This window comes from Rattus norvegicus, chromosome 5 (genome assembly GCF_036323735.1).
Source record: "Rattus norvegicus strain BN/NHsdMcwi chromosome 5, GRCr8, whole genome shotgun sequence".
NCBI classification, from domain to species: domain Eukaryota; kingdom Metazoa; phylum Chordata; class Mammalia; order Rodentia; family Muridae; genus Rattus; species Rattus norvegicus.
The window spans coordinates 106,131,197-106,157,758 of record NC_086023.1 but is presented as its reverse complement, the minus strand read 5'-3'; the positions used below and the strand labels follow the sequence as shown (position 1 = coordinate 106,157,758).

General features: G+C 43.4%; 1 protein-coding gene across 1 annotated transcript in view; it reads left to right on the top strand.

Annotated features, from left to right (window-relative positions):
* The first annotated feature begins 18,460 nt into the window (after positions 1 to 18,460).
* Saxo1 (stabilizer of axonemal microtubules 1) overlaps positions 18,461 to 26,562 on the top strand; it is a 156,350-nt gene continuing 148,248 nt past the window's right edge. The window contains exon 1 of the mRNA XM_006238373.5: positions 18,461 to 18,838. Coding sequence (XP_006238435.1) covers positions 18,798 to 18,838 — 41 coding nt within the window. The 5' untranslated portion in view covers positions 18,461 to 18,797. The remainder of the gene's footprint in view (positions 18,839 to 26,562) is intronic.

Below are 26,562 nucleotides of genomic sequence, written 5' to 3'. Positions count from 1 at the left end.
TAGAGAGACAGGTTGAAGAGAGAAAGCAAGCTAGACACAGGTGAAGGCAGAATGAGACAGAGCCAGAAATTAGTATGAGGCCAAGCAGAGCAATTCAGGAAAGGCTAAGAGAGAGAAGCCAGATTGTTTTGTTCCGATCTGTCTGTGTGGTGTTGTCAATGCCTTGTGTGTCTGGACTGGCATCTCCTTTCCTAAATCTGGGATTATTTTTTCTGCTTGATTTCTTTGAAAACATTTCTCATGTCTTTAGAATGAGATTCTTCTCTTTCTTCAATGCAGATAATCTAATAAGTTTGTCTTCTGTATCTTGGAATTCCCACTGGAGTTTTCTTATTTTTTAATTTGTCCTTGTTGAATTGTTCCTCTCTCTTCATCTTGTCTTCAAGATATTCTCTCCCCCGTCCTGTGTCCGTTCTTGCTGACACTTTCCACAGAGTTTATTTGATCGATTATGTTTTCTTACTTCCAGATTTGAGTTCAGCTTTTCTTCAGCCTTTCTGCCTCTGTTGAATTCCTTTCATTCCACCCATTATCTTTCTTATTTCACTCAGCCATTTGTTTGTGTCTTGGGACATGCTTACAATCACTATTTTGAGTTCTGTCTTTTGGGGTGTCTCTGTAACCACCGCGGCCAGCAGAGTAATAACTTGTGGGGTCGTTTCCTTCAACACTGCTAAGTAGCTGCTGTTGGTTTGAACTTTGGGAATCTGACCCCGAGTAGCTTATTGTAGGTACGTTGTAGCACCACACGATTTGGTGAAAACTTTCCTGGTGACAACCTAATCTTGTGTGCACAATAAAGTGTACAACATGACTACATTTATAAAATACATGTGGTATCTTCAATAAAGATGGGTTCTGCAGATTGACTATAAATGACACTTTCCATAAAGATAGGTTGTATAGATTGACAAACTCCTGATAAATTCCTGGAGGAGGATCCCCTGTGGCCTTGACTACAGAGCTAGCCCAAAGGTCACCGGCCTTCTGGGTTGATGACAGGTTTTTACATCCCTCCCTTCAAATGAACAACCCTGTGTGTTTAATCCTGGTTCCTCTAGTGCTAATCTGTGAATACAATAATCCCCATGCCTCCCGTGTACCACCATCCCCTTATTTTTTTTAGAGAAAAAATGTAGCTGTAATAGAGGTCAAGGTTGAATGTATTGCCTGCATGGCTAATTGAACTAATATAGACTAGCATAACAGAATTGTAAGAATAGCTAATTGAGGACTAAGGGAAGGGGAACTCCATCTTAAATTAATCATGGTAACCATTCAAAGGTCACTTAAAGAGATTTTATCTGCTTATGATGATCATTAATTTGACCATCTATAGTATGAGAGAAATTTGACACATTTAAGCAGCACACACAGGAAATGGCTAACAACCAAGACTGTGCTTGAGCAACAATGACTTAGTTAGGGTTTTACTGTTGTGAACAGACACCATGACCAAGACAACTCTTCTAGAGGACAACATTTAAGTGGGGCTGGATTATAGGTTCAGAGCTTCCATATAGGTTCAGTCCATTATCATCAAGGTGGGAGCATGGCAGCATCCAAGCAGGCATGGGTCTGGAGGAGCTGAGAGTTCTACACCCTCATCTGAAGGTTTAGTGGAAGAATGGCTTCCAGGCAGCTAGGATGAGGGTCTTAAAGCCCACACCTACAGTGACACACCTACTCCAGCAAGGCCACACCTTCTAATAGTGCCACTTCTTGAGCCAAGAATATACATTAATCTCTTGATTAATTTCTGCTCATATTTTTGCTGCAATAGTAATAGTTTTACTAATTATACAGGCCATCTTTGAGAGTTCTGTGTTCCAGTAATCATTCCTGGGACTGGACATCAAAAAGCCTAAAAGCAATTGTTAGCATGGGAAAACATCATACTATTTCCTATAACTGGCATACTTTTCATCCCCCTGACAAAAGGTATTTGCATTCTGCACCCACAAGCTGAGAATGAATGTAATATAGCCAGCTTCACTTTTGGGTCAGTAGTAGAGTGTTGTTGTCTTGCCAAGGTCTCAGCTCGATGAGTTAGTCTCATTGTCTCTCCAAGTCACCAGCTGCCCCTTCTTCTTAGGGCACCTCCTCTTGCTTTGTTGTCTACCTTCAGACGATTCGTTTGTCCAGTGGTCTCTGGGATGCCGTTCATGACGAATGCATCAGAGCAGAAACCACTGGGACTTCACTCACTTTCTGGTATGACACACGCATAACCTTGCCCTGATAGAAGGACATCAGGTCTTTCCATTGATTAGTTTCTAGGTCTTCCCACTTAACATACACTTTTGGCTGTGTCTCTGTTAGGGGAAAACGATTGGGGTAGCAGCAGAACTCTTGTGCTTTAAAGTGAAAAAGCTTAAAGTCAGCACAGCTAAATGTGCTACAGCATGTGGGGAATTAGGTGGGCATGTGTGCCTTTTTCCTATTTTTAAAATTTGCCATTTAAGCATTTGGTGATGTCAATCTACAATAGCCTGACCCTGCGGATTGTAAGGGATTTCAGTAATGTGATTAATATTACGTAATTTGAAAAACTCCTTAAATCATTTGCTAGTATAAGCAGGACCATCAATTTTTCTTGTAATGAGAATCCTAGAGAGATAAGGCACACACACAGAGCTACTTGACAAAGTCAAGTTCCAGATATGACACAATGATATTTTTTCTGGAGACCCCAGGGCCCTGTGCCACACCTGGGGCTGTGCTCTGCTGTGGAGGTGTGGAAGTCCTATGCTCTCACTCCGGGATTTCATCCAACTCAGTAGATGTCACTGTTGTAGAGTCAATAAAATTTTAAGGAAATTATGTTGTCTTGATATTTCATAATTTTTATGTTACTGCCTTAGATATATGCATGTGACTATTTCCTTGATATGTTTCTTTTTATTTTTTAAACATCATTTTTAAGTGCGTGCGTGTGTGTGTGTGTGTGTGTGTGTGTTGTGTGTGTGTTGTGTGTATGTGCGGGCACACTTGCACACAGATGTGCGTGCATAGGAGTTAGGTGTCTTTGGAGGTCAGAGGCATCAAATACTCCTGGGAACTTGAGTTAGAGGTTCCGTGATCCTTCAAACACAGGTATGGAGAACTTAATTCGGGTCCCCGCAAGAGCAGTTTGTACTCTGTTCTACTGAGTCAACTTTCTAGTCTCTTGTTTTATTATTATTTTCTTCATCAGCTACATTCTTTTAGTCAAAGGATTTGCAATGTTCAAGTGGGGCCTGACTGTGGTAGGGTCAACTGTGTGTCTCAGAAGGTAACTCCTCAGAAGAGGAGCTCTGGCAGCCTGGAGCACGCTGTATATTGCATTGCTTCCAAAGCAGAGCCTTTGCTGGGAGAGCAACCACAGCTGTGTGAGATCAGTTGCACAAAAGCATATTAGCCAATTACTAATTGTGGGTGCTCTGACTCCAGTAACTGTTGCAGAACAACCAACCAAGAGGGGTGTAGTGTATGCTTGCATTTTAGGAGTGGAAGTCAAGGAAGGTAAGTAAAATTGAATATTAAATATCAGATTTACTTTGGAAAAAAAACAGATTACATGGGGCTAAGGGTTAATCATTAGATCAACTTAGAGAAATGTTCAAGTGGGTAAAGTAACTAGGAGGAAGTGTTCTGATACAGTCAGAGTCCATGGGTTTTAAATATTGCTAAGGCCTTGGAAGGTTCTAATTAGAAAGTAAGAAGAGTAAGAGATGAGAAGTCATAGACTTCTGGTGTATGAGGTGGTGGTGTATGAGGTGTGCCTGAAGTAGTGAGGAAGGTATGCCTTCCAGAAAACTGGGTGGGCAAGAGATCTAACTGAGCACTGTACAGACACAGGCAAACATATCATGAGACGCACGTGCTAGAGTAGAAATTAACACTAGAAAATGAGAGGGGGAGGAAGGGAGAGAGGGGCGACTTGCTGGCACAGCTGTGTGTAGGCAGTAATTCAGAGGCGAGAGCCTTATTTGTTCCTGTTCTCGTTCCCAAATAATTGACACAAGGAGCTGTTAAGTTTATTAACAAGCTTTAAGCACTGTGACTGGAGATACTTGTTAATTCTTGCCCTCTATGCCATCTTCACTACTTCTCACCGTATGGGCTGTGTCACTTACCATCTCAGTGTTGCCTTGGCTCGCTCTGCTTCATGTCCTCATGGCAAATCCTTTGGCTACATGCTCACCACTACTTTTCCTGGACCCTCTACCTCCTGGCCATCTCTCTCCTCTCTTTGAGAGCCCCTAACTAGGATTGGAAGTGCTGCCCTATTCTCTTCTGCCTGGCTAATTGGTTGACCAGCCCTTAATTAACTAACCAGGGATGACAGAAAACAATTTTTACATAACACCGAGACTGGAGATGCTTGACCATGGCATTATCCAGACTGTATTAGATGCCCGGACACAGAAATGAGTGCACACACACACAAAACCATCCCTCAACAGCTGGGCTGAGTTGAAAGGTGACGTTCTCAGATCTCTTTGGCTCCAGTAGGTTCCACGTGGTGCAGAAAGGGGTTGTGTGTGAAAGACTTTGGCTTTTGCAGCTTCAGTGTTCTTGCGGTTCTGATGTGTGGGGGAGGGGAAGCTGTAAATCCTTTCCTAGTAAGACCCTATCATTTCCTGTTCGTTGCTGGGGCTTTTCCTTGCCCTAGATGGAGGGTTGTTTTACTATAGTCAGGCTGATTTTATTTACTTATTTTTATTTAAGATGTTTATTACATTTAAAAATTGAATGTATCTGGGCATAAGGTATTATGGTATATGTGTGAGGGTCAGAGAGTGACGTTCGGTAGTCGATTTTCTCCTATCAGTAAGTACATGCTGGGGTGTAAACTCAAATTGTCTGTCGTGGTAGCAAGCACGTTTACCTGCTGAGCTATCTTGCTCTGACTTCTTTTTAACGGAGTCATTTTCTTGCACTAAATGTCTTCTTTTATCTTTCTAAGGATACATTATAATATTAATTTTAAAAATGGTTTTTATTTCTGGAGACTGTACCCAGGGACTCCTGCATACTGTTGAGTGTTGGGGTCCAGGAGTCACCTCACAAACCACAGGAACACTGATCTCAGACAGACACAGATAGTTTATTGAACATATGTCCCAGGACTGTTCGATCATGAACTCGGGAGCTGAATGACGACATTGAGTTAAAATCCTACAGTGCTTTTAAGCCTAAAATCCATAAACGTCTGTGCCAAGTTATTTCACCAATCAGGATTTAGGCACGGGGGATTCCCTTAGCAACAATGGGGGATTCCCTTAGCAACATGTGCTCGTCCTGATTCCGTGTTTGGGGCATTCAACTGCGGCAGAGGACTTGCCTTGTCTAACATTCAAGTCTTATTTGCCAACCAGGATGTCAGTTACCCTTATGTCCCTGTCTGCCAAGTAGAGTGCCAGTTCTTAGGGAAGACTTGAGAACTTAAACTTTTCTTGACCCCTACTCAAAATGGAAGTCTTATTCCAAATAGTTCCTTATATTGGTGCAGATGTCTCTCTTATATTGGGGTCTATTCCAGGGGCAGCTTATAAAAGCAAATACCATAAAAGCTTATACACAGGTACAGGAAGTGCTGCTGGATGGTTGATTTGTGTCCAAGCTTATTGTGGCTAACTATACAAAGCAGTTCTAACTGACTTCTGATGTGATTGGTTTCCAAGAGAGTACAGAATAGAGCAGAATATGTAATCAACTTGGGCACGAGAGAGTTTCTTAGTAACAGCAGTAACAACATAGAAGGAAGTTATTAACAGCATAAAATGGCAGGCTAGCCGGGTAACAGTTACTTAGGCCTTAACATTGAGTGCATCTTTAGACTTGGGTGGTTAAATTCTCCAAAGAATTTTCTGCTAAGAATAAGTCTAATATATAGTTTATTATCTTTTTTCTTTTTCGGGGAGTGGGGAGGAAGGGGTGTGTTTCAAGACAGAATTTCCCCAAAAATCCTGGCTGTCCTGAAACTCACTCTGTAGACGAGGCTGGCCTTGAACTCACAGAGATCCACCTGCCTCTGCCTCCCAAGTGCTGACATTAAAGGCATATGACACCACACCCAGCTGGATTTTCATTGATATAAAGAAACAATCAGGCTGCGGTGGTGCATGCCTTTAATTCCTGCACTTGGGAGGCAGAGGCAAGCGGATTTCTTTGGAGTTGGAGGCCAGCCTGGTCTACAGAGTGAGTTCCAGGGCAGCCAGGGCCACACAGAGAAACCCTGTCTTGAAAAATCCAAAAAGAAAAGAAAAACTGGAGGTTGGGCTTGGTATAATCCTAGCACTAAGGAAGGGAAGGCCTTCCTTAGATCAAAAGTTAAAGGCCAGTCTAAGCAAACAAACAAACAAACAAACAAAAATTGAAATAAAATGAAACAAAACAAAGCCCGGAAGGAAACAATGAAAGATGAAAGCCGCAGTAGGAGCTCTGGATCCGGGGACAGGGTGGTCGCAGTTGTAACAAACTATTCACTCCGGGAAACTGTAACACCCGAGTCTCAGGGAGTTTACTCAGAAGCACATAAAAGTGGCATTTTGCCAGAACTGGGAATGTAAAGACCATTCACATTTGTTGCTTTCTCCTGGTTCCAGAGATAGCCAATAGCTGCTGCCATCCTAAGTAAGTCCTTCTGGATGCCCACCCTCGCACCCCGCTGCCTAAACTGATGCCAGGCCCTTCTGGTTCTGATTCTCTCACCAGGATTTATGAAGAAAAGGTGGCTTATTTAGCTTATAGTTTTGGAGGCTTAAGGTTCAAATGGCCCACAGCAGGCTTGATGAGAGTTGCCCCTTAATTCCGTCAGCTTACAATGGGTGAGAACAGCAATTGTGAAAATCTGTGTGGGGAGCGAAGAAGTTCTTTTAAATCAGGGACGGAGCGTTGGTGAGAACAAATCAGCTTCTAAAACATCCTTTCGTGAGAACTACTGAAGAGTTCCCTGAGAGCTGCTTTCTGAAGGTGGGCTTTACTCCTAGAGATTTTACCAAAACCCAAGGAATTACCACACCCCAGGAGTATGGTATCCTGTGGGTCAAGTCTTCATGCACAGTGGATGCTTTGGGGACATAAATGACAGTTAAAGAACAATCTAGTTATGGAGTAGAAAAACGTTAGACTCCTTACTGAGTTTGAGGCAGGCTTTACTTACTCCTATTTATAATTTGGAGCCCCAGTCCTCAGTGGCAGAAGTCCCCTTGTCTAGACATTCTCTGATTTATTGTTTCTGGGGAATGAGATTGATAATCTCTGATGGCGTAATTGTCCATTTATACGAAACTGGAGAAAGGGATCCATGGGTATAAGTGCTTCTTAAAGAGACCTTCAATTGTTTCTAGTGTAATTTTTATTCACCCATCAAAAGAAGCAGCTCTCACCTCAGAGGAAAGAGACATGGTTTATTCTGGAGCGTATGCGAGTGGCCATGGCTTTGGAACGTGATTTAGGTCTCCCCAAGTCAGTGTTCTAAGGTGGAAGCAGTTTCGTGGAACTTTTTTATAGAAAGTTATAAATCAAGGGATTTAAAAAACCACATCAGTGGAAACAGAGAGGAGTGTGCTTTGCTGTAGGACTTGGATGCTGTCTGATAACACCCTTAGTCCTTTAATCATGGAAAACTAGGCTTTTGTTAACACTCAAAAACGTTTTTATCTGCTTGTCAGATGGGGCAAAGAATCGCTATTTAGAAGGCTAACCATTGCTTAAGGTAAGTTGTAGTTAGGCCTTGGATAGGAAGCATGGCAACCCTTTCACATGACTGAGGGTTGACCAGCCAGTCCGCCTCTTCCACAGTTTTTCTCCCAGGTATTTATTCACGATCCCCAGTGAAGCCTTCAATTTCTGAATGGTTAGGATGTTCTGTGGTAAAAATTAATTTGCTTAGCTTTTCCCACTATTGGCCAAGGATTCCGCTTTCTTGAGTCAGCTAAGCCAGTTGCTATTTTTTCTATTCTGTTTCTGCGGATCTTATTTCCTTACCCCATTTCAGAACTTACCTTCTCAGCTGGGTGATGGTGGAATCCCCTTCAATCCCAGCACCCAGGAGGCAGAGGCAGGCAGATCTCTGTGATTTCAAAGCTAGCCTGGTCTACAGACTGGAGTGAGTCCCCAGACATCCAGAGCTACACAGAGTAACCCTGTCTTAAAAAAAAAAAAAAACAAGAACAACAACAAAACAAAGAATTTCCCCTTTCATCCCACTACCCTTGTTTCAGTGGAACGTAGGTTAAAGAAAGCAATTACAGGTGTTGAGTCTGCCAGTTTATTTGGACTAGAGACAACTCTTAGCCAAAATATTCAAAACAACAATAACTATTTTTTTGAGACAAGGTCTTACTATGTAGCCCAGGCTGGGCTCAAACTCACCATCCTCCTGTCTCTGCTTTCTAAGTGTTAGGATGACAAATGTGCACAGTCACCCCTAGTCCAAACAAGAATGATTTGTTAATGATTCTGAAAGGGATTCTATGCAGGGATTTGTCTGTTTTGTGTTGTTTCTGAGACAGGGTATCTCTATGTAGTTCTGGCTATTTTGGAACTTGCTGTGGAGATCAGACTAGCCTTAAACTCAGAGGTTTGCCTGCCTTCAGAATGCAAAGGCTACAGTGTGCTCTGGTTTTGTGGGTTTTGTTTTGTTTTGTTTTGTTTTGTTTTGTTTTATTTTTGCTATGGTGGAGAACAGATCTGGGGTCCCATACATGCTAGGCAATTGCTCTACTACTGATCTATCTTCTGAGCGGAGTAAGATAAGGTATAATTTACACATTATAAAAGTCTTCTATATATATGACTCCCAGTTTCACTTTCATGGCTCAGTTTAAATATCTACCACTCCAAATCTTTCCTTCTTCCAACTCGTGTTCAATTTCTGCTCTGACTCTGAGACTCAGACAACATTGGTCTGCTCTGTTTATCGAGTCACCTGTTTTAGAAATTTCATATAAACTGGACTATACATGTATGTACATTGTACCTGGTTTCTTTCTCTCAGGATACAGTTTTTGAAGCCCATTCTGTAGTCTGTATTAATTCATCCCTTTCATTGCTGAATGAGAGTCTGTAGAAAAAGTATGGAGTCCCACATTCTATATGTTCAGCAGATGATGGAAACCAGAGTTGCTTCAAGTTCTTAGTTCATTATGAAAAATGCCACTAAGGAATGAATATTCTACATAAAATCCTCAGAATTTACCCTCTCATTACACAACCCTCATTTTAGTGGAGTTTAGGAAAAAAGAAAAGAATTATGTGTGTGAACAATCCCACTTCTTTGGACAAGAGAGAACTCTTGAGCCCAAATACCCAAAACAACAGTCCTCTTTGTGTGTTTTTTTTTTGTTTGTTTGTTTTTATCTTTATTAACTTGAGTATTTCTTATTTAGATTTCGATTGTTATTCCCCTTCCCGGTTTCCGGGCCAACATCCCCCTAACCCCTCCCTCTCCCCTTCTATATGGGCTTCCCCTCCCCATCCTCCCCCCATTACCACCCTCCCCCTCAACAATCACGTTCACTGGGGGTTCAGTCGTGGCAGGACCAAGGACTTCCCCTTCCAATGGTGCTCTTACTAGGATATTCAATGCTACCTATGAGGTCAGAGTCCAGGGTCAGTCCATGTATAGTCTTTAGGTAGTGGCTTAGTCCCTGGAAGCTCTGGTTGGTTGGCATTATTGTTCATATGGGGTCTCGAGCCCCTTCAAGCTCCTCCAGTCCTTTCTCTGAATCCTTCAACGGGGGTCCTATTCTCAGTTCAGTGGTTTGCTGCTGGCATTCAACTATGTATTTGCTGTATTCTGGCTGTGTCTCTCAGGAGAGAACTACATCCGGTTCCTGTCGGCCTGCACTTCTTTGCTTCATCCATCTTATCTAGTTTGGTGGCTGTATATGTATGGGCTACATGTGGGGCAGGCTCTGAATGGGCTTCTTTGTGTTTTGTTTTTGACTTTACACACAGTAGCATGGAGGTCATTGTGGACATTTAATTCTCTCCTTTTACCGAGTGTGGTCTGAGGACTGAATTTAGGTTGTTAGGCCTGGTGGCAAGTACATTTACCACAATGAAACATCTTACACATTTTCTTATTTGTTTGAGACAAGGTCACACTACATAGCTCTGGCTGGCCTAGAACTCAGTGTGTAGACAAGACTGGCCTCCAACTCCTAGAAATTCACCCGCCTCTGCCTTTTGAGTGCCGGGATTAACATCTTCTTCTTCTTCTTTTTTTAAAAGATTATTTATTTATTAGGTATGAGTACACTGTAGCTATCTTCAGACACACCAGAAGAGGGCATCAGATCTCATTACAGATGGTTATGAGCCACCATGTGGTTGCTGGGAATTGAACTCAGGACCTCTGGAAGAGCAGTCAGTGCTCTTAACCGCTGAGTCATCTCTCCAGTCCTGGGATTAACTTCTCGTTAATTTTTTTTCAACAAGCATAACTATTATTCCTCTTGGATAAAAAAAGAGTAGAATTGCTGGGTTATATGATAAATAGCAAAACTTTTAAGGAAATGGCCAGAATGTTTTCTTTCTTTTTATTTATTTATTTATTTATTTATTTATTTATTTATTTATTTATTTATTTATTTATTTATTAACTTGAGTATTTCTTATATACATTTCGAGTGTTATTCCCTTTCCCGGTTTCCGGGCAAACATCCCCCTCCCCCCTCCCCTTCCTTATGGGTGTTCCCCTCCCAACCCTCCCCCCATTGCCGCCCTCCCCCCCCACAGTCTAGTTCACTGGGGGTTCAGTCTTAGCAGGACCCAGGGCTTCCCCTTCCACTGGTGCTCTTACTAGGATATTCATTGCGACCTATGAGGTCAGAGTCCAGGGTCGGTCCATGTATAGTCTTTAGGTAGTGGCTTAGTCCCTGGAAGCTCTGGTTGCTTGGCATTGTTGTACATATGGGGTCTCGAGCCCCTTCAAGCTCTTCCAGTTCTTTCTCTGATTCCTTCAACGGGGGTCCTATTCTCAGTTCAGTGGTTTGCTGCTGGCATTCGCCTCTGTATTTGCTGTATTCTGGCTGTGTCTCTCAGGAGCGATCTACATCCGGCTCCTGTCAGTCTGCACTTCTTTGCTTCATCCATCTTGTCTAATTGGGTGGCTGTATATGTATGGGCCACATGTGGGGCAGGCTCTGAATGGGTGTTCCTTCAGTCTCTGTTTTAATCTTTGCCTCTCCCTTCCCTGCCAAGGGTATTCTTTTTCCTCATTTAAAGAAGGAGTGAAGCATTCACATTTTGATCATCCGTCTTGAGTTTCGTTTGTTCTAGGGATCTAGGGTAATTCAAGCATTTGGGTTAATAGCCACTTATCAATGAGTGCATACCATGTATGTCTTTCTGTGATTGGGTTAGCTCACTCAGGATGATATTTTCCAGTTCCAACCATTTGCCTACAAATTTCATAAACTCGCTGTTTTTGATAGCTGAGTAATATTCCATTGTGTAGATGTACCACATTTTCTGTATCCATTCCTCTGTTGAAGGGCATCTGGGTTCTTTCCAGTTTCTGGCTATTATAAATAAGGCTGCGATGAACATAGTGGAGCACGTGTCTCTTTTATATGTTGAGGCATCTTTTGGGTATATGCCCAAGAGAGGTATAGCTGGATCCTCAGGCAGTTCAATGTCCAATTTTCTGAGGAACCTCCAGACTGATTTCCAGAATGGTTTTACCAGTCTGCAATCCCACCAACAATGGAGGAGTGTTCCTCTTTCTCCACATCCTCGCCAGCATCTGCTGTCACCTGAGTTTTTGATCTTAGCCATTCTCACTGGTGTGAGGTGAAATCTCAGGGTTGTTTTGATATGCATTTCCCTTATGACTAAAGATGTTGAACATTTCTTTAGGTGTTTCTCAGCCATTCGGCATTCCTCAGCTGTGAATTCTTTGTTTAGCGCTGAACCCCATTTTTTAATAGGGTTATTTGTTTCCCTGCGGTCTAACTTCTTGAGTTCTTTGTATATTTTCGATATAAGGCCTCTATCTGTTGTAGGATTGGTAAAGATCTTTTCCCAATCTGTTGGTTGCCGTTTTGTCCTAACCACAGTGTCCTTTGCCTTACAGAAGCTTTGCAGTTTTATGAGATCCCATTTGTCGATTCTTGATCTTAGAGCGTAAGCCATTGGTGTTTTGTTCAGGAAATTTTTTCCAGTGCCCATGTGTTCCAGATGCTTCCCTAGTTTTTCTTCTATTAGTTTGAGTGTGTCTGGTTTGATGTGGAGGTCCTTGATCCACTTGGACTTAAGCTTTGTACAGGGTGATAAGCATGGATCGATCTGCATTCTTCTACATGTTGACCTCCAGTTGAACCAGCACCATTTGCTGAAAATGTTATCTTTTTTCCATTGGATGGTTTTGGCTCCTTTGTCAAAAATCAAGTGACCATAGGTGTGTGGGTTCATTTCTGGGTCTTCAATTCTATTCCATTGGTCTATCTGTCTGTCTCTGTACCAATACCATGCAGTTTTTATCACTATTGCTCTGTAATACTGCTTGAGTTCAGGGATAGTGATTCCCCCTGAAGTCCTTTTATTGTTAAGGATAGCTTTAGCTATCCTGGGTTTTTTGTTATTCCAGATGAATTTGCAAATTGTTCTGTCTAACTCTTTGAAGAATTGGATTGGTATTTTGATGGGGATTGCATTGAATCTGTAGATTGCTTTTGGTAAAATGGCCATTTTTACTATATTAATCCTGCCAATCCATGAGCATGGGAGATCTTTCCATCTTCTGAGGTCTTCTTCAATTTCTTTCCCCAGTGTCTTGAAGTTCTTATTGTACAGATCTTTTACTTGCTTGGTTAAAGTCACACCGAGGTACTTTATATTATTTGGGTCTATTATGAAGGGTGTCGTTTCCCTAATTTCTTTCACGGCTTGTTTCTCTTTTGTATAGAGGAAGGCAACTGATTTATTTGAGTTAATTTTATACCCAGCCACTTTGCTGAAGTTGTTTATCAGCTTTAGTCGTTCTCTGGTGGAACTTTTGGGATCACTTAAATATACTATCATATCATCTTAAATAGTGATATTTTGACCTCTTCTTTTCCGATCTGTATCCCCTTGATCTCCTTTTGTTGTCTGATTGCTCTGGCTAGAACTTCAAGAACTATATTGAATAAGTAGGGAGAGAGTGGGCAGCCTTGTCTAGGCCCTGATTTTAGTGGGATTGCTTCAAGTCAGAATGTTTTCTAAGATGGCTGAGCCACGTGGTACTCCAGCACTTCTTTCTTGTCCTTGGCAGCAGCAGTGAATTACAGTCGTTCAAATGGATGCATCGTGAAATCTCATTGAGTTCACAATCTGTGTATCCTAATGGTTATTGTTACACATCTTGTGGGGGAGGTCTTGAGGAGTACCCTCAGGTCTGGTGACTTGTTGGGAGGACTCAGCTCTCAGCATAACCACATCTGTTACTTATCACAGAGAGAGGACTCTGAGAAATCAGCACCAAGGAAAGCCACACAGCCTAAAGTAGTGTTCCTCAACTTTCCTGATGTTGTGAGCCTTTAAGACAGTTCCTCATGTTGTGGTGACTCCCAGCCACCAAATTACTTTTGTTACTTCATAACTTATTGCAATTTTGCTGCTGTTATAAATCATAATGGAAATAGCTGATATGCAGGATATCTGATATGTGACCCCTGTGAAAGGGTCGTTCCACCCCCAGATTGAGAACCATGGAGGCTAAAGGCTTAAGGGAGCCAGGTGCTAGCTTCCAAGTCTTTCGCAGAGGCCTTGAAGAAAATCGGCTTAATCCCCACCAAATGTCTGGTAGGAGAACTCAGCAGAGAGTCAGTTTTTAGGGTTCTTTCCCCTCCTCCCAACTCCACCCTTTTCCCTTTCTCTCCACCTTCTTACACACTACCCTTCTTATTTGCGTTTGCAAAGGACTTGAGTGTGACTTGCATACAACGCAGATAGCTGGCTTTGCATGGGAATACTGGAAGCCATTGTGGTGTCAGAGAACCTGGTTGTGAACTAACTTGCTGATGGAATGGTGGCTGTGATTCTCGTGTCTGAAGAGCTATTTCACTGAGAGGCTGATTTAGAAGTTTATATAGAGGGTAAGTGATCACTGGCTGGTGGGTACCTTCTTCTGAGTGGAGCTCTGTGACTCAGTGGCTCACTTCTGATCCTAAACATTTATTAATTATTGTGGGTGTGGTGTGGTATGGCGTGGTGGTGGGGTGTGCAGACAACTTTGTGAAGTCAGTTCTATTCTTTCAGCTTTACCTGGGCTCCAGGGATTGAACCCAGATCACCGGGCTTGCAGGCAAAGCACATTGACCTGCCGAGCCATCAGCCTGTCTCCCTCACCCCTGAGCTTAACTGCACAGTCATGAGATACTTTATAGTTTTACAAATCTTCAAGAACAAGGACCATTTCCTTGGGTGATTTTTAGCATTGGTTGGTTTGTTCTTGTGTATCTCCAGACAAACTCAAAGGACAGGATAGAGGAAACAGCAGTCTGAAGACCCTTTGCTCATCAAAACTTTATATTCACTGTTATCCAAAAAGCACACATCAGCTGATCATTAAGGAAGACAAGGGCCACATGAAGTTAGAGAGTTGTGCAATGGGTCCTTGCCTCAAAACTAGGCTTTCCTTTTGCTAGCGGGTCCATGGATAAGGTTAAGGTGCTAGTGAAGAGAATGCTAGTCTCCAGCACCAGTTACTTTGCAAGAACTCCATGGTGGACCCTGTTCTTGGAAATGAACAGAGTGTGCACATGGTGGATTGCTGATAACTATTGGCATTCAGGTACCTGGGGCAGGCAGTCAGTGGGTATGGTGTTGGTGATTAGGGTACTAATGATAACAGCCAATCCCCCCTCCTCCACTAACAGCGGTGGGTGATTTACAGGGTCAGTACTATTAAAGGAACAAAACCTAATTATTGTGGCTAGCAAGAATGCCCAGCAAGAAATTCTGAACTCTTTTAACTCTTAAGTGTCTGGTGAGAAAGAAAAGGATAGGAAAAGGTTGTTCTTTCTCTCTCAGGGCTGGACCAACTGTTTCATCGATTTCACAAGTGTGCATGCACACTTATATATATACACATAAACCTGACATATGTATGTACGTACATAGAGACAGGCATACACATTTGGTGGGTGGGGCAGAGCCCCAACAAGCACACTTTATTTCTTCTCTTAGTTTTGTACCTTTTGAGACAAAAGTTGTTTATAAAATTATCTCATAGATAAAATGTTACACAAAAGGAGGGTGGAAGGATGTTGATGGCGAGTACAAAGCAGTGTTTCACTCTGTCAGCTCATTTTAAGTTCAAAGCAACAGTTTCACATGGCCTCACTTTATCATAGTGCACACCTGTGCCTTCATCCTTGGATCTGGCTTAAAATGAATACTTTTCCTTGATCACAAATCTGTCCCAAGCCCATTTCTCTTAGTGAAATTTATGAAAGCTCATTGTACTCATTATGCAGCCTTTACTTACTATTCTATGAGTAGGGGGTCTATTCTTGATTCTAACTTTATTGCATCTTTTTGGCAAAACAACTAAAACCAACTCCTTCAACTATCTTCCTAAATTTTTTTAATCAAATCAGGAATTCTGTAGTCATTAATTCATCTAAACAGGATTGATTCATGAAAGTTCATTTTCATATTGATCTGCAGGAAATTTGCCTAATAGGGTGGGCTGATGCCCAGAAATTATTAGGCTATGCAATAGTGGCAGGAAAGGCATATCAGCAGCAAGAAGCAATCCTGGGACGAAGTCTGTGGGACTGTGCCTCCCAGGGTACACCCATTGTGGGCCATCTCTAGGAAATGTACTTGCTTGCCATAGACTTTCTAGATGGTTTCTGTTAGTGGACTTCTGTTAGTTTCTGTTAGTGTTAGTCCCTTGCAGTGAACAGTGTGTGCACACAGTAGACCCTGTCTTTAGGAATGAATAGTGTGTGCACATGGTGGACCCTGTCCTTGCAGTGAACAGTATGTGCACATGGTGGACCCTGTCCTTGCAGTGAATAGTGTGTGCACATGGTGGACCCTGTCCTTGCAGTGAACAGTGTGTGCACATGGTGGACCCTGTACTTGCAGTGAACAGTGTGTGTACATGGTGGACCCTGTCCTTGCAGTGAACAGTGTGTGTACATGGTGGACCCTGTCTTTGGCAATGAACAGTGTGTGCACATGACAGACTGTGTAACTGTGGACCCTTCTATGCCTGCTCCAGTTCCTGAATCATGACACAAAGACTTTATTTATAAACTTTTGTCCTTATAGCTAGGCATTGTTTTTCTATAGCTCATAACTCGATTATCCCATTTATACTAATCTAAGTTCTGCCACATGGCTGGTTAGTTACCTTGTCTTCCTTCCCAGCCTGCTTCTTCCCATGTCTGGCTTCCCAGAGTTCCTCTCTCTGGAAGTTTCGCGTAACTCACCCCCTTTTGCAGACCATAGGCTTTTGATAAGGTGATAGGGAACTCTCTTTACAATATCCTAAGGCAGGAGATGATTAACAATACCAAATACGGTCTGTAATCAGATCTCTTCGGGTTCAGAAATCAGCATTTGAATAATGCAAGGACAGTCTTTACACAGTGCACACAAACTTCTTCCAATGGTGGACCCTGTCCTTGGTGATGAACAGTGTATGCATGTGATGGACCTGTCCTTGAAATGAACGGGGCACAGAGGTCTTGGTTTGGTTTCCAAATCTTCCATTTCTCTCCCTGAGGTCTCCTTCCTCCCATGTCCCATCTCACATTTCTACCAGAAATGCAAGACGTAGCCTTGCTGTTTGTTCTTAAGACTGATCAGTAAGTGGTGCTCCTATCTGAGGTTATGTCTGTGACTTTCTACAGTCCAGGTTGGGGAACTGTAAATAGTAAATATTTTAGCTTCTGTGGGTAAAGAGGCAAAATCAGGAAGATTTCTGTAGAATGCTACAGACTTCAAATCTTTATGGACAGTGAAATTAGAATTTTATGTTTCACAGATCAGTGTAATGTTATTTTAATTTTTCAGCCATTTAAACATGGCAACCATTCTTAGCTCAGTGGCCCTGTCAACCAGCTACCAGTGGAATTTGGACACTGCCAGTGGTTTGCTGACTTTCTTTGTCTGCCATGGAAGAATAAAAACCAAGACAGAGCACCCAGCAGCTCAACACTGCAGCGATCCAAGACTCCTCAGACGCTAGCAGTTCACACTGATTATCTGAATTCCATCTCTCCCGCCCACATGGTAGAAAGAGGGAGCCAACTTCTGCAGGTTATCTTCTGACCTCCACATGAGTCTTGTCACACAAGACTTTGGCTCTTTCTATCCAGAACCTGCAATAAATAAATGTAATAAAATAAATAAAATAAAATAAATACAATAAAAGGAAACAGTACTGTTTAATTCCAGACACTCTACTATAGTAGTATACTATATGGTATACTACCATACTTTCTTGCTTGCTTTTGAGAAAGGGAAAGCTATATAGCCCAAAACTTGCCTCCTTGTCCCAGCTGCTGGGATTCTAGCTACCACACCCAGCTCGAGAGAGGGGCCTTGACCTTGTTCTATCATCAGAGTAAGCTGCTAACTTGTGAAAGCTCGATTCCCAGAATAGTTTTGTTTTTGCTTCTTTGCCAGCGTGAAGTCTCATTTTGTAGCCCAGGATGGCCTTGGGCTTGCAGCAGCCCTCTTGCCTCAGTCTGTGGGTGGGCGTCACGTGCTTTGGCAGACTAGTGGTTATTTGACACAGGAGTCTCCAGGGCAGAGGTCTGCAGTGGTCTTCAGGACCAGCTTAGCTATCAGGGGAAAGAGGTCAGAGGGCAAAACAGAAGCTTCAAAAGCTATAGTCCTTGAAGCATGGGCTGGGGGGCCGGCATCAGCACCATCATTAAGAACCTGTGAGAGGCACGTGTTTTCTGGAGCCCATATCTCAGAAACAGAAACTCAGGATGGGGACTGGCAATCTGGTTTCCATCAAGCCATGTGGTTCTGATGCTGCTAACATTTGAGAAACCCCTGCTTCCAGGCATCGTTACCAGCAGCTGGAGCAGCACTTAACCACCTGAGCAATAAGGAACTGGGCCCTCTCAAACCGCTTTGTTCTCAAGAACAGAGGCCGGTGGTTGAGAGCAATTCTAAGATGTAGGCAGCCAAGGTATAGACTTTCCAGAAGGATCTAGTGATGGAATTCAGGGTCAACATTCTGGAAGTCAGGGTATGCATTTCCTTAAGGAGTACAATGTGTCCTAGAGATGGCAAGTGCCACCCTGACAAAATACTTATCATTGTCTTTGCATTATGTGACCTTGGTATTGGTTAACTTGGGGACCCAGAGGCTTTGTAAAGCCTTCCAACGTATCCTCCATCTTTCCTTCCAAGGTCTAGTAGGAGAGTCCCTGTCTTGGGTCAGCCAGGTGAGATAGTGGGTGAAGTCTGACCTCACAGGAGGCCCTTGTGATGTCATTGCCACCTCAAGATGCCCTCCTCTATGACCCTGGAGGTCATAGAGGACTCAGTCCTGGGCCCTGCCGCTTGTAGGCGCCAGGCTGCTTGTAGCAGGTGCGCACTTCCCAGCGGCCGGCTGCAGTGAGGGCAAGCTTGTAGATGTGAGCCGGCCTGGCTTGCTATCTGTGCCCAGTGCTGCTTGTTTGCCCAAGGCCAGCCTCAGGACGGGAATAGATTACAGAATTTTGCAAAGGGCCACCTAAGTTTTCTTCTGAGCAAAACAGCATCTGTTTTGTGATTGATCGTTGTCCCAGGCAGCTGGGATCCTACAGGAGACTTCGGTGGTGGAAGGTCCGAGGTGAAGGATGGGGAAGCGGACTTGCATCTGCAATCTGTGCACCTGCGGGTAAGGTAGTCCCCCAATGGGCAATCTGGGGAGGGGAGCCCGATTTTTACACTCCCTAGGGAGCCAAGCCCTTTTCCTGGAATGAAGACAGGCTGTACCTGTATCCCACTGCTTCACCAGGCAGATTCACACTGGATTCAGGTTTTAGACTTCAGTGTTAGTGTTGTCGACTAGCATTTAATGCACACATGTCGAATCAGCGCTGTTCAGGCGGGATGTGTGCGTGCGTGTGTGTGTGTGTATGTGTGTGTGTGTGTGTGTGTGTGTGTGTGTGTGTCTGTGTTTGTTCCTACAAGGTAGAGATTCAGGAACCTTGAGAGGGGGCCTGGCCCACGCTGTCAAGACAGAATGGAAGCCCCGGGCAGATTGGGATGGGTTTTGTTTCTTCTGTTGTGATTGTTAGCACTGGGGAGTTCTTTTGTGTGGGTGAGTTTTTCACTTACAGAAATTGATACTTTGTCTGGGAACCATAGGGCACTGGCACCAACTGTTGCAGTGTTGAAATAAACAACCGTCACAGGGAAAGTACTTTGTAGTTTTCTGGCAGGATGCCTTCCTGTCACTTGCTTTCAGGGCCACGATGACGTGAAGCATAGCAAAGGCAGGGTCTTGGAGAGAAACGTTGGGCTCCGGTCTCTGAGAGGGTCCTTCTGTCAGCTTTGCCAGGATAGCTAGAGAGCTGCAGGACTGCGCCAATCAGGAGATAGCAGATGGGCAGGACAGGAGAGGGTGGGCTCTGGAATTGTTCTCAGGCTTCTGGATAAGACCAAGAGAGTGAGCTCGGGGGTCAGCCCTCTGGCGTCCTCACTAACGGTGGGATCTTGGAGGGGAGCCGAACTTCTCCCCATTAATATTTCAGTGAGAGTATTCCTCTGACAGGACTATCACAAATACAGAGATAAGGTGTATTTCTATGAGCATGGATTCTACTTACTCTGTTAGTATCCTAAGGTCTGCAGAAGAGGTTTTACAATAGCATGTTACATGAAATTATTCCATGATTACATACTTATTGTATTTGAGAGAATAGGCTCAGAGGACACTCTGAAAATAGAAGCCTTTGAATTCTCAGGAATCAGAGCTCATTAGAGTCGACTGGGGACTTTAAAATGGGTGTCCCTAAGGAAAGTCCTATCAGCAGGCTCCGGATAATTACTGCCATTTCCCTACGAGTGGCTCTTGCTGTCCAGGTTTGTCAGGTGCAGCCAAGCAGTGTCCAGGACTAATTTTTCATACTACTGAAAATTCAGTACTTGTTCTAAGGCTCTGCTTCCTCCTGGGGCCTTTGCATCGCTCCTGGCTCCATCTCTGCTCTCTGCTTTGGGGTTGAAGTCTTTGAGTTCCGCCTTGGCACAGTGTGTATTCTAGGTAGGAAGACGGGGACTCATCGGGGTGAGGCATGTAGAGTCAGATGTCACCTTGATTCCTATCTGGTGTCCTTGATATAAAGTCTGCCTTCCTCTCCTCCTCCTCCCCCTCCTCCTTCCCCCTCCACCCCCCCCCTGTGTTGACTCCTTTACTTTATGGTCCTGTCAAGCATCTCGGGTCTGACCCTCATGTTGGCTAGCCTTCCCCCCTGAATTCTAGTCTTTGTAGATTTTTCTCCTGTGATTTTGATGGGACATCCCAGAGTCCAAAGCAGACTTTCTAGTCTCCACTCACGGTTTCTTTCTCTTGTTCTTCTTCCCTTTTCTAAAATGCTTCTGACCTCTCCTTCTGCCTCCTAACCTTTAAGGTCTTGCTCATGTTGTAAGACTCCCATTTGACTCAACCCTCTAGCCTCGCATCACAGAGGTAGGATCCCATTTTCTATGCTCTTGTCTTTTTTTTTTTTATGCTCTTGTCTTTTAGTTATGTCTTCCAGATTCATATCTATTGGTGGTGTGCTCTGGAGAAGCCAAGCTCTGCTTTGTATGCTTCGTGATACTGACCTGTTTAGTGGTCAGAACATAGCTTTGTGAGATGGAGGAGGGCTCTTTCTTTGGAGTTGGTTAGGGACAGTCTGGAGCGGTGTTGTCTACAGTGCTAGCCACATGATAGCATTTCACTTCAGTGAATTACAATTAAGTAAAATTAAAACTTTAGTTTTTTAAAAAAGAGTTATTTATTGTATATAAGTACAGTGTAGCTGGCTTCAGACACACCAGAAGAGGGCATCAGATCTTATTACAGATGGTTGTGAGCCACCATGTGGTTGCTGGGGTTTGAACTCAGGACCTCTGGAAGAGTGAGCAGTCAGTGCTCTTAACCACTGAGCCATCTCTCCAGCCCAAAACTTTAGTTCTTGGTTGCATTAATCACATTTTTTTTTTTTTTTTGGATGTTCAAAAGCCACTTGAGGGCTGGAGAGCTATTTTAGTGGCTAAAAGCATTGGCTACTCTTAAAAGACCCAGGCGTAGCCTGGCCTGGGACATAATTGTGTATGACTTTGAGCTCCTGTTTCTTACTGTTTCCATTTCCCAAGTCCTGCTATTAGAGGCCTGTATTACTACTCCCAGTTTTTCTTTGGTTTTTGAGTTTTGTTATGTAGTCCAGGCTAGCCTTGAACTCATGATTTTCCTGCTTCAGCCTTGCCACTTCCAGGATTGTAGGCACATGTCACCATGGCTATCTCCTTTAATATGATTTCAATTGTAGCACACGATACTCATGAGTGCGGAAAGGCTTCTATTTAAAAAAGCTTCTCTGCTGGGAATTAGCTACTAAAGGGCCAGTTCTTAAGGTTGGCCACAAGATGGCAGTGTTTTCTCAGCCAATCCTCATCACTGGTTCAGCTGGTCTCTAACAAAACCTTTGGGGTTCAGAAGTTTTCTTGAATTTTATTTTTATTTATTTTTTATAGGTTTACTTTAAGTTTTCAAAAATGAGCAATTAGTGTTTAGGGCCCAGCATAGCAGAGAAAGGTGTTATTCCTCAAGGATCTGAACAGTAGAATGAAGGTGTTTCAAATAATGTACAACTGAAGATTCTAACCACTCATAAAACTTGTTAGCAAGCTTTACTGGTTCAAGGAAACCAGACCCAGTTCCCAGGATTGAAACACATTCCACACTTTCCCTTAATCCAAAGCTGACAACTGGCATTGTACAATGGAATTTTATAATCTTTTAAATATGATTAATACTAAATAAGCAAAAGTAAGCATTCATAAGATGCAGAAAGATGGTAAAGTCAACATTTTTAAAACCCAAATGCTAATTATTTCTATATAGCTGCAGCTCTCTCTCTCTCTCTCTCTCTCTCTCTCACACACACACACACACACACACACACACACACACACACAGAGAGAGAGAGAGAGAGAGAGAGAGAGAGAGAGAGAGAGAGAGAGAGAGAGATATTTTAGTGGAAGTAACTCCATAACGGGATAGTGTTTCCAATTACATCTGAAACCCCCAGTGTTGCCTGTGGAAACCCCCACTTTGGAAGTTCTACATCCTCCTATCACATTGTATTTCTATGATTTTTCAGAAAATTCAGAGCAATTTCTTTCCCCATCATCGTGGTGATTGTCAGCATGGGAAACGTGACTTTAGTAAGGAGTTTTGATGGGTTCATCTAAGCCTGTTCTCCCCGGGGAAGCTTTTAACTTATTTAGTTGTCCTTTTCCAATTTGGAACTGGGAATTGAAGCTAAATTAGCATCTAGGGTCAGGGCTCCGATGGTGTAGACAGTCAGGTGTTTTTGTTTGTGCTGTGAATCACACTCACACATCCTAGGCTACAGCTCTACTGCTGAACTACGTCCACACTGAGCCATTGTCTATTGATTACAAGACGAAGGCTGTGTCCGACTTAGAAGTATTATCTGCTTTAAACATAATTAGCTTATCCTAGAAAGCTTTTTAGTAAAGCAATAAGGGACAGTAAATCTTCCTCCTGAGATTAGAATATTAGCGCCTCTACTTTTTATAAAGTAGGATTAAAAAATGTGGATGTTAAAGAAGGGATTGACATAGCTTACTTTTTTTTTTTTTTTTTTTTGGTTCTTTTTTTCGGAGCTGGGGACCGAACCCAGGGCCTTGCGCTTCCTAGGCAAGCGCTCTACCACTGAGCTAAATCCCCAACCCCGACATAGCTTACTTTTATATCTGATTATTTTATCGATTACTGCATACCATTTAATGTGCAACTTCCAGGACGGGGATGGGGACACATCATGGACTATGTAGCATTGGTCATGTGCACAGCATCTCGTAAAGAAGTTAGCCCCAGAGAGGACTGGCCAATTGCTTTGGAGGATGTGGCTTTGGCTGCTTCTGGGAGCGTGTGGAGGAAGGTGATCTCCAGGGCAGCCATGTATCTGCAACTTAAATCAGTTATGTGAACCAGGGAGGAACTTGTTATTTTAATTTTGGAAAATATTTTCTTCACATTGATGGAAATTTCCTTAACCTTAGATTTTATTTTCTTAGAGTCTCTGTTACAAATTAGGAGGTGGTGGTGGGGATGTTGGATGTTACATGTTTCAAGAAGAATTCTTGTTTTTAATTTAAATAAAATTGTCTTCATAAATTCTGATTAGGGGGAAAGGAAAGAAAAAGCTGGGGAAAACATTTTACAAATACTTGCTGATGACTTTGTAGAGGACCAGGACGGCATCCTTCACTTTAACACGTTTGATTTGTGTATTTTCTGTACTTTTCATGTGAGGCACTGTGTAGGCACTTTAAAACGTGGACTTTTAGATATCAGGATTACCTCAATTGCTCACATATACTTTTCATAGTAGTATAAGTCCGTGTATAGTCAGTCAAACTGCAGATGCTGAGGGCATAGAATACACAGCTCTGTACTAACTCAGGTTGTCGGTTAAAACAATCTATTCTGTCATGTAGGCTGAGAATGGATTTGTTTGAGAACTCTCACTTTAATTCCTCCTTTTCTCTTGTCCCTTTCCTCGGAAGAAGCCTTCCCGGCATCTGGTTCCTCACTAGCCACCTGGCTAGTTCCACTTAGTAGTGGGTACTTTTCAGCTGATGTTCAAAGATGGATCCCTCAGGCAAGTTATATAGTTTGGAAATATGACAAGTCTGAAAGAGGAAAAGTAGCCAACATATGGCATGAGTGCGGCATATTAAGGTGGGAGGGCTTCAGAGGTGGGGCTACAGGAAGGGGAAGGGGTTCGCTGCATGCTTAGGAAATCAAAGCAGTCAGGAAGCCCAGGTTCTGAATCCTGGTTGCACCTGGTTGAGCCTGGCTGAGCCTGTGCCAGCCAAGTGCTGTCCTTATACAATAGGGGTGATAGCAGGGCCTTATTCTCAGGGCCGGTAGGGATGGGGAGGGATACATGCTCAGAAGCTGGTGCTTGCGGGCAGGATCGGGGGCGGGCGCAGGGGTGGGGGGCGCCACTTACTAAAGGCATTGATCCCCAGAAGGGGGAGACTGCCAGAGACACACTGCACAGGGCCCTTACCTGACATTGTGGCATTGTGTTGACATTCTGGCCATTTTTTTTCCTCCCCTTTCCCTCCCTCACCCCATGAAGGGGGGACTTGTGGATCTTACCACCTGAGCCCAGCGATTACAGGCATGGGTCATCACACTCAGCTTTCGTTTTCTTACTTAATAGAGGACTGGATGCTCTTATGGGAGCAGCTGAGCATACAGACCCCAAGGACAGGTGCTGCACCAGGCCTTGAGTTCAAATTCCATCCTTAACACAGCCTACTTGTGCCACATCAACCACTTTACAGTGACATCTGTACTTCTATGTGCCTCACTGTTCTCATCTGTAAAATGGACACAGGAGTAGGGTCAGCATCATAGGGCTGTCACGAGGGTGGAACCACTATGAAGTAAGAAGGGAGCCCTTAGGAAGGCAAAACTGACAAGTGTTATCAAATGAATGTAGATAAAGGTGCCAGCGTGCATTCTGGGTGATTCGAGAAGAAAATACCACCTTTGCTCCCAAAAGACTGTGTATTCTTTGGAAGAGAGAAGTCTTATTAACTGGCAGGTCGTGAAGAAGTTAAATTGGAGGGAGGAGTGTAGTTAGATGGTTGAGGGCCGGGTGATATTTGGCAGATTGGAATGGTTTACGAGGTTTAACAGAATTAAAAACTATTGTTTGTATGTGATGGGGGAGAGTCTGATGGAACTGGTTCTCTCCTTCCATTCTTATGAGGCTTCTGGGATTGAACGTAGGAGCTCAGGCTTGTTTGGCCATACCTTTACTGCAGAGCCATCTGGCCAGCCTGGCTTACAAGGTTTGATTCACTGTTAAACACTGGCAGGCCCTCTGTGCCCTCAGGGGCTGCCTGTACCTGAGCCCGGCAGTCACTATACTTCCCATGTTCAGACTGACGTGGACAAGCATCAGAGAAATGTCTATTTGGGTCAGAGCTTTTCAAGTCTTAAAATCACTGACTGTGGGATTAAAGCCATCCTCGCTGCACAGCACAACTTAACCATTCTCTTTTTGTACCTTTTCTTCCTCCTCCTCCTCCTCCTCTTCCTTTTGTTCCTCTTCTTCCTCCTCCTTCTTTTCTTCTTCTTCTTCTTCTTCTTCTTCTTCTTCTTCTTCTTCTTCTTCTTCTTCTTCTTCTTCTTCTTCTTCTTCTCCTTCTCCTTCTCCTTCTCCTTCTCCTTCTCCTTCTCCTTCTCCTTCTCCTTCTCCTTCTCCTTCTCCTTCTCCTTCTCCTTCTCCTCCTCCTCCTCCTCCTCCTCCTCCTCCTCCTCCTCCTCCTCCTCCTCCTCCTCCTCCTTCTCCTCCTCCTCCTCCTCCTCCTTCTTTTTAACTTTCAAAATCATGTTAAGGTTTCTGTGATGACTGCTCAGAAGGGAAAGGATAGTGTTTCTAAGTGGCTGTCAAATTAACCACTTAGCCGAATAGATCCATATATTTTGAATATCCAGATATCTGAAAGCCCCTCATGCTACATTACAAATTGAATTTGTAATGTCAGAAATGAATTTTGTTTCGGCCTGTGCTGGTCAATTACTTAATCTCAGAAATATTATCCTTATTGGATGATTAATTTTAAAAGTCACCATCTTCCCAGCAACAGCTGATTTTGTCTTTCGAGTATGATGCAGTTCCCCTCTGTTCCCCACATAAAATCTACCTACACTTGTGGACAAGACTTCAACCCGAAAAGCAAAGAATCAGCTGAACACTTCAGCCTTTCATCCTGATTTAGTCAGAGCAGCTTGGGCAGAGGGACAGCGCCAGTGGATGGTGAGTGGAGAAGCCTGGTGTTCCGGTTCTGGGCTTGAAGAGTTGTAAACCTCAACAGTCTGTTCAGGGCCCTCAGCATCCTGGGCTCGGTTTTACTTTTTTCTTCCCTATGCCCTGGAATTGTATGAAATCAGATCACACTTTATTACTCTGTGTACATGCATGTACCATGGTGCACGTGTGGAGGAAGGAGGATAACTTGGAAGAGCTGGTTCTCTCTCCTTTGACCACGTGGGATCTGGGGATTAAGCTCAGGTCCTCAGCTTTGGCAGACAGTGCTTTTAGCCACTGAACCATTTTTGCTGGCTCCACTTTTGGGGCTGGAGAGATGGCCCAGTGGTTAAGAGCATTGGCTGCTCTTCCAGAGAACCTGGGTTCAGTTTCTATCACCCACATGGCAGCTCACATTTGCCTGTAACTCCAGTTCCATGCTATCCGATGCCCTCATATAGTCAGACATGCAGGCAAAACACCAATGCACATTAAATAAAAATAAATGATTAAAAGATTAAGAGACCCTAAGGTTTTATCCTTGGTAGTGAAA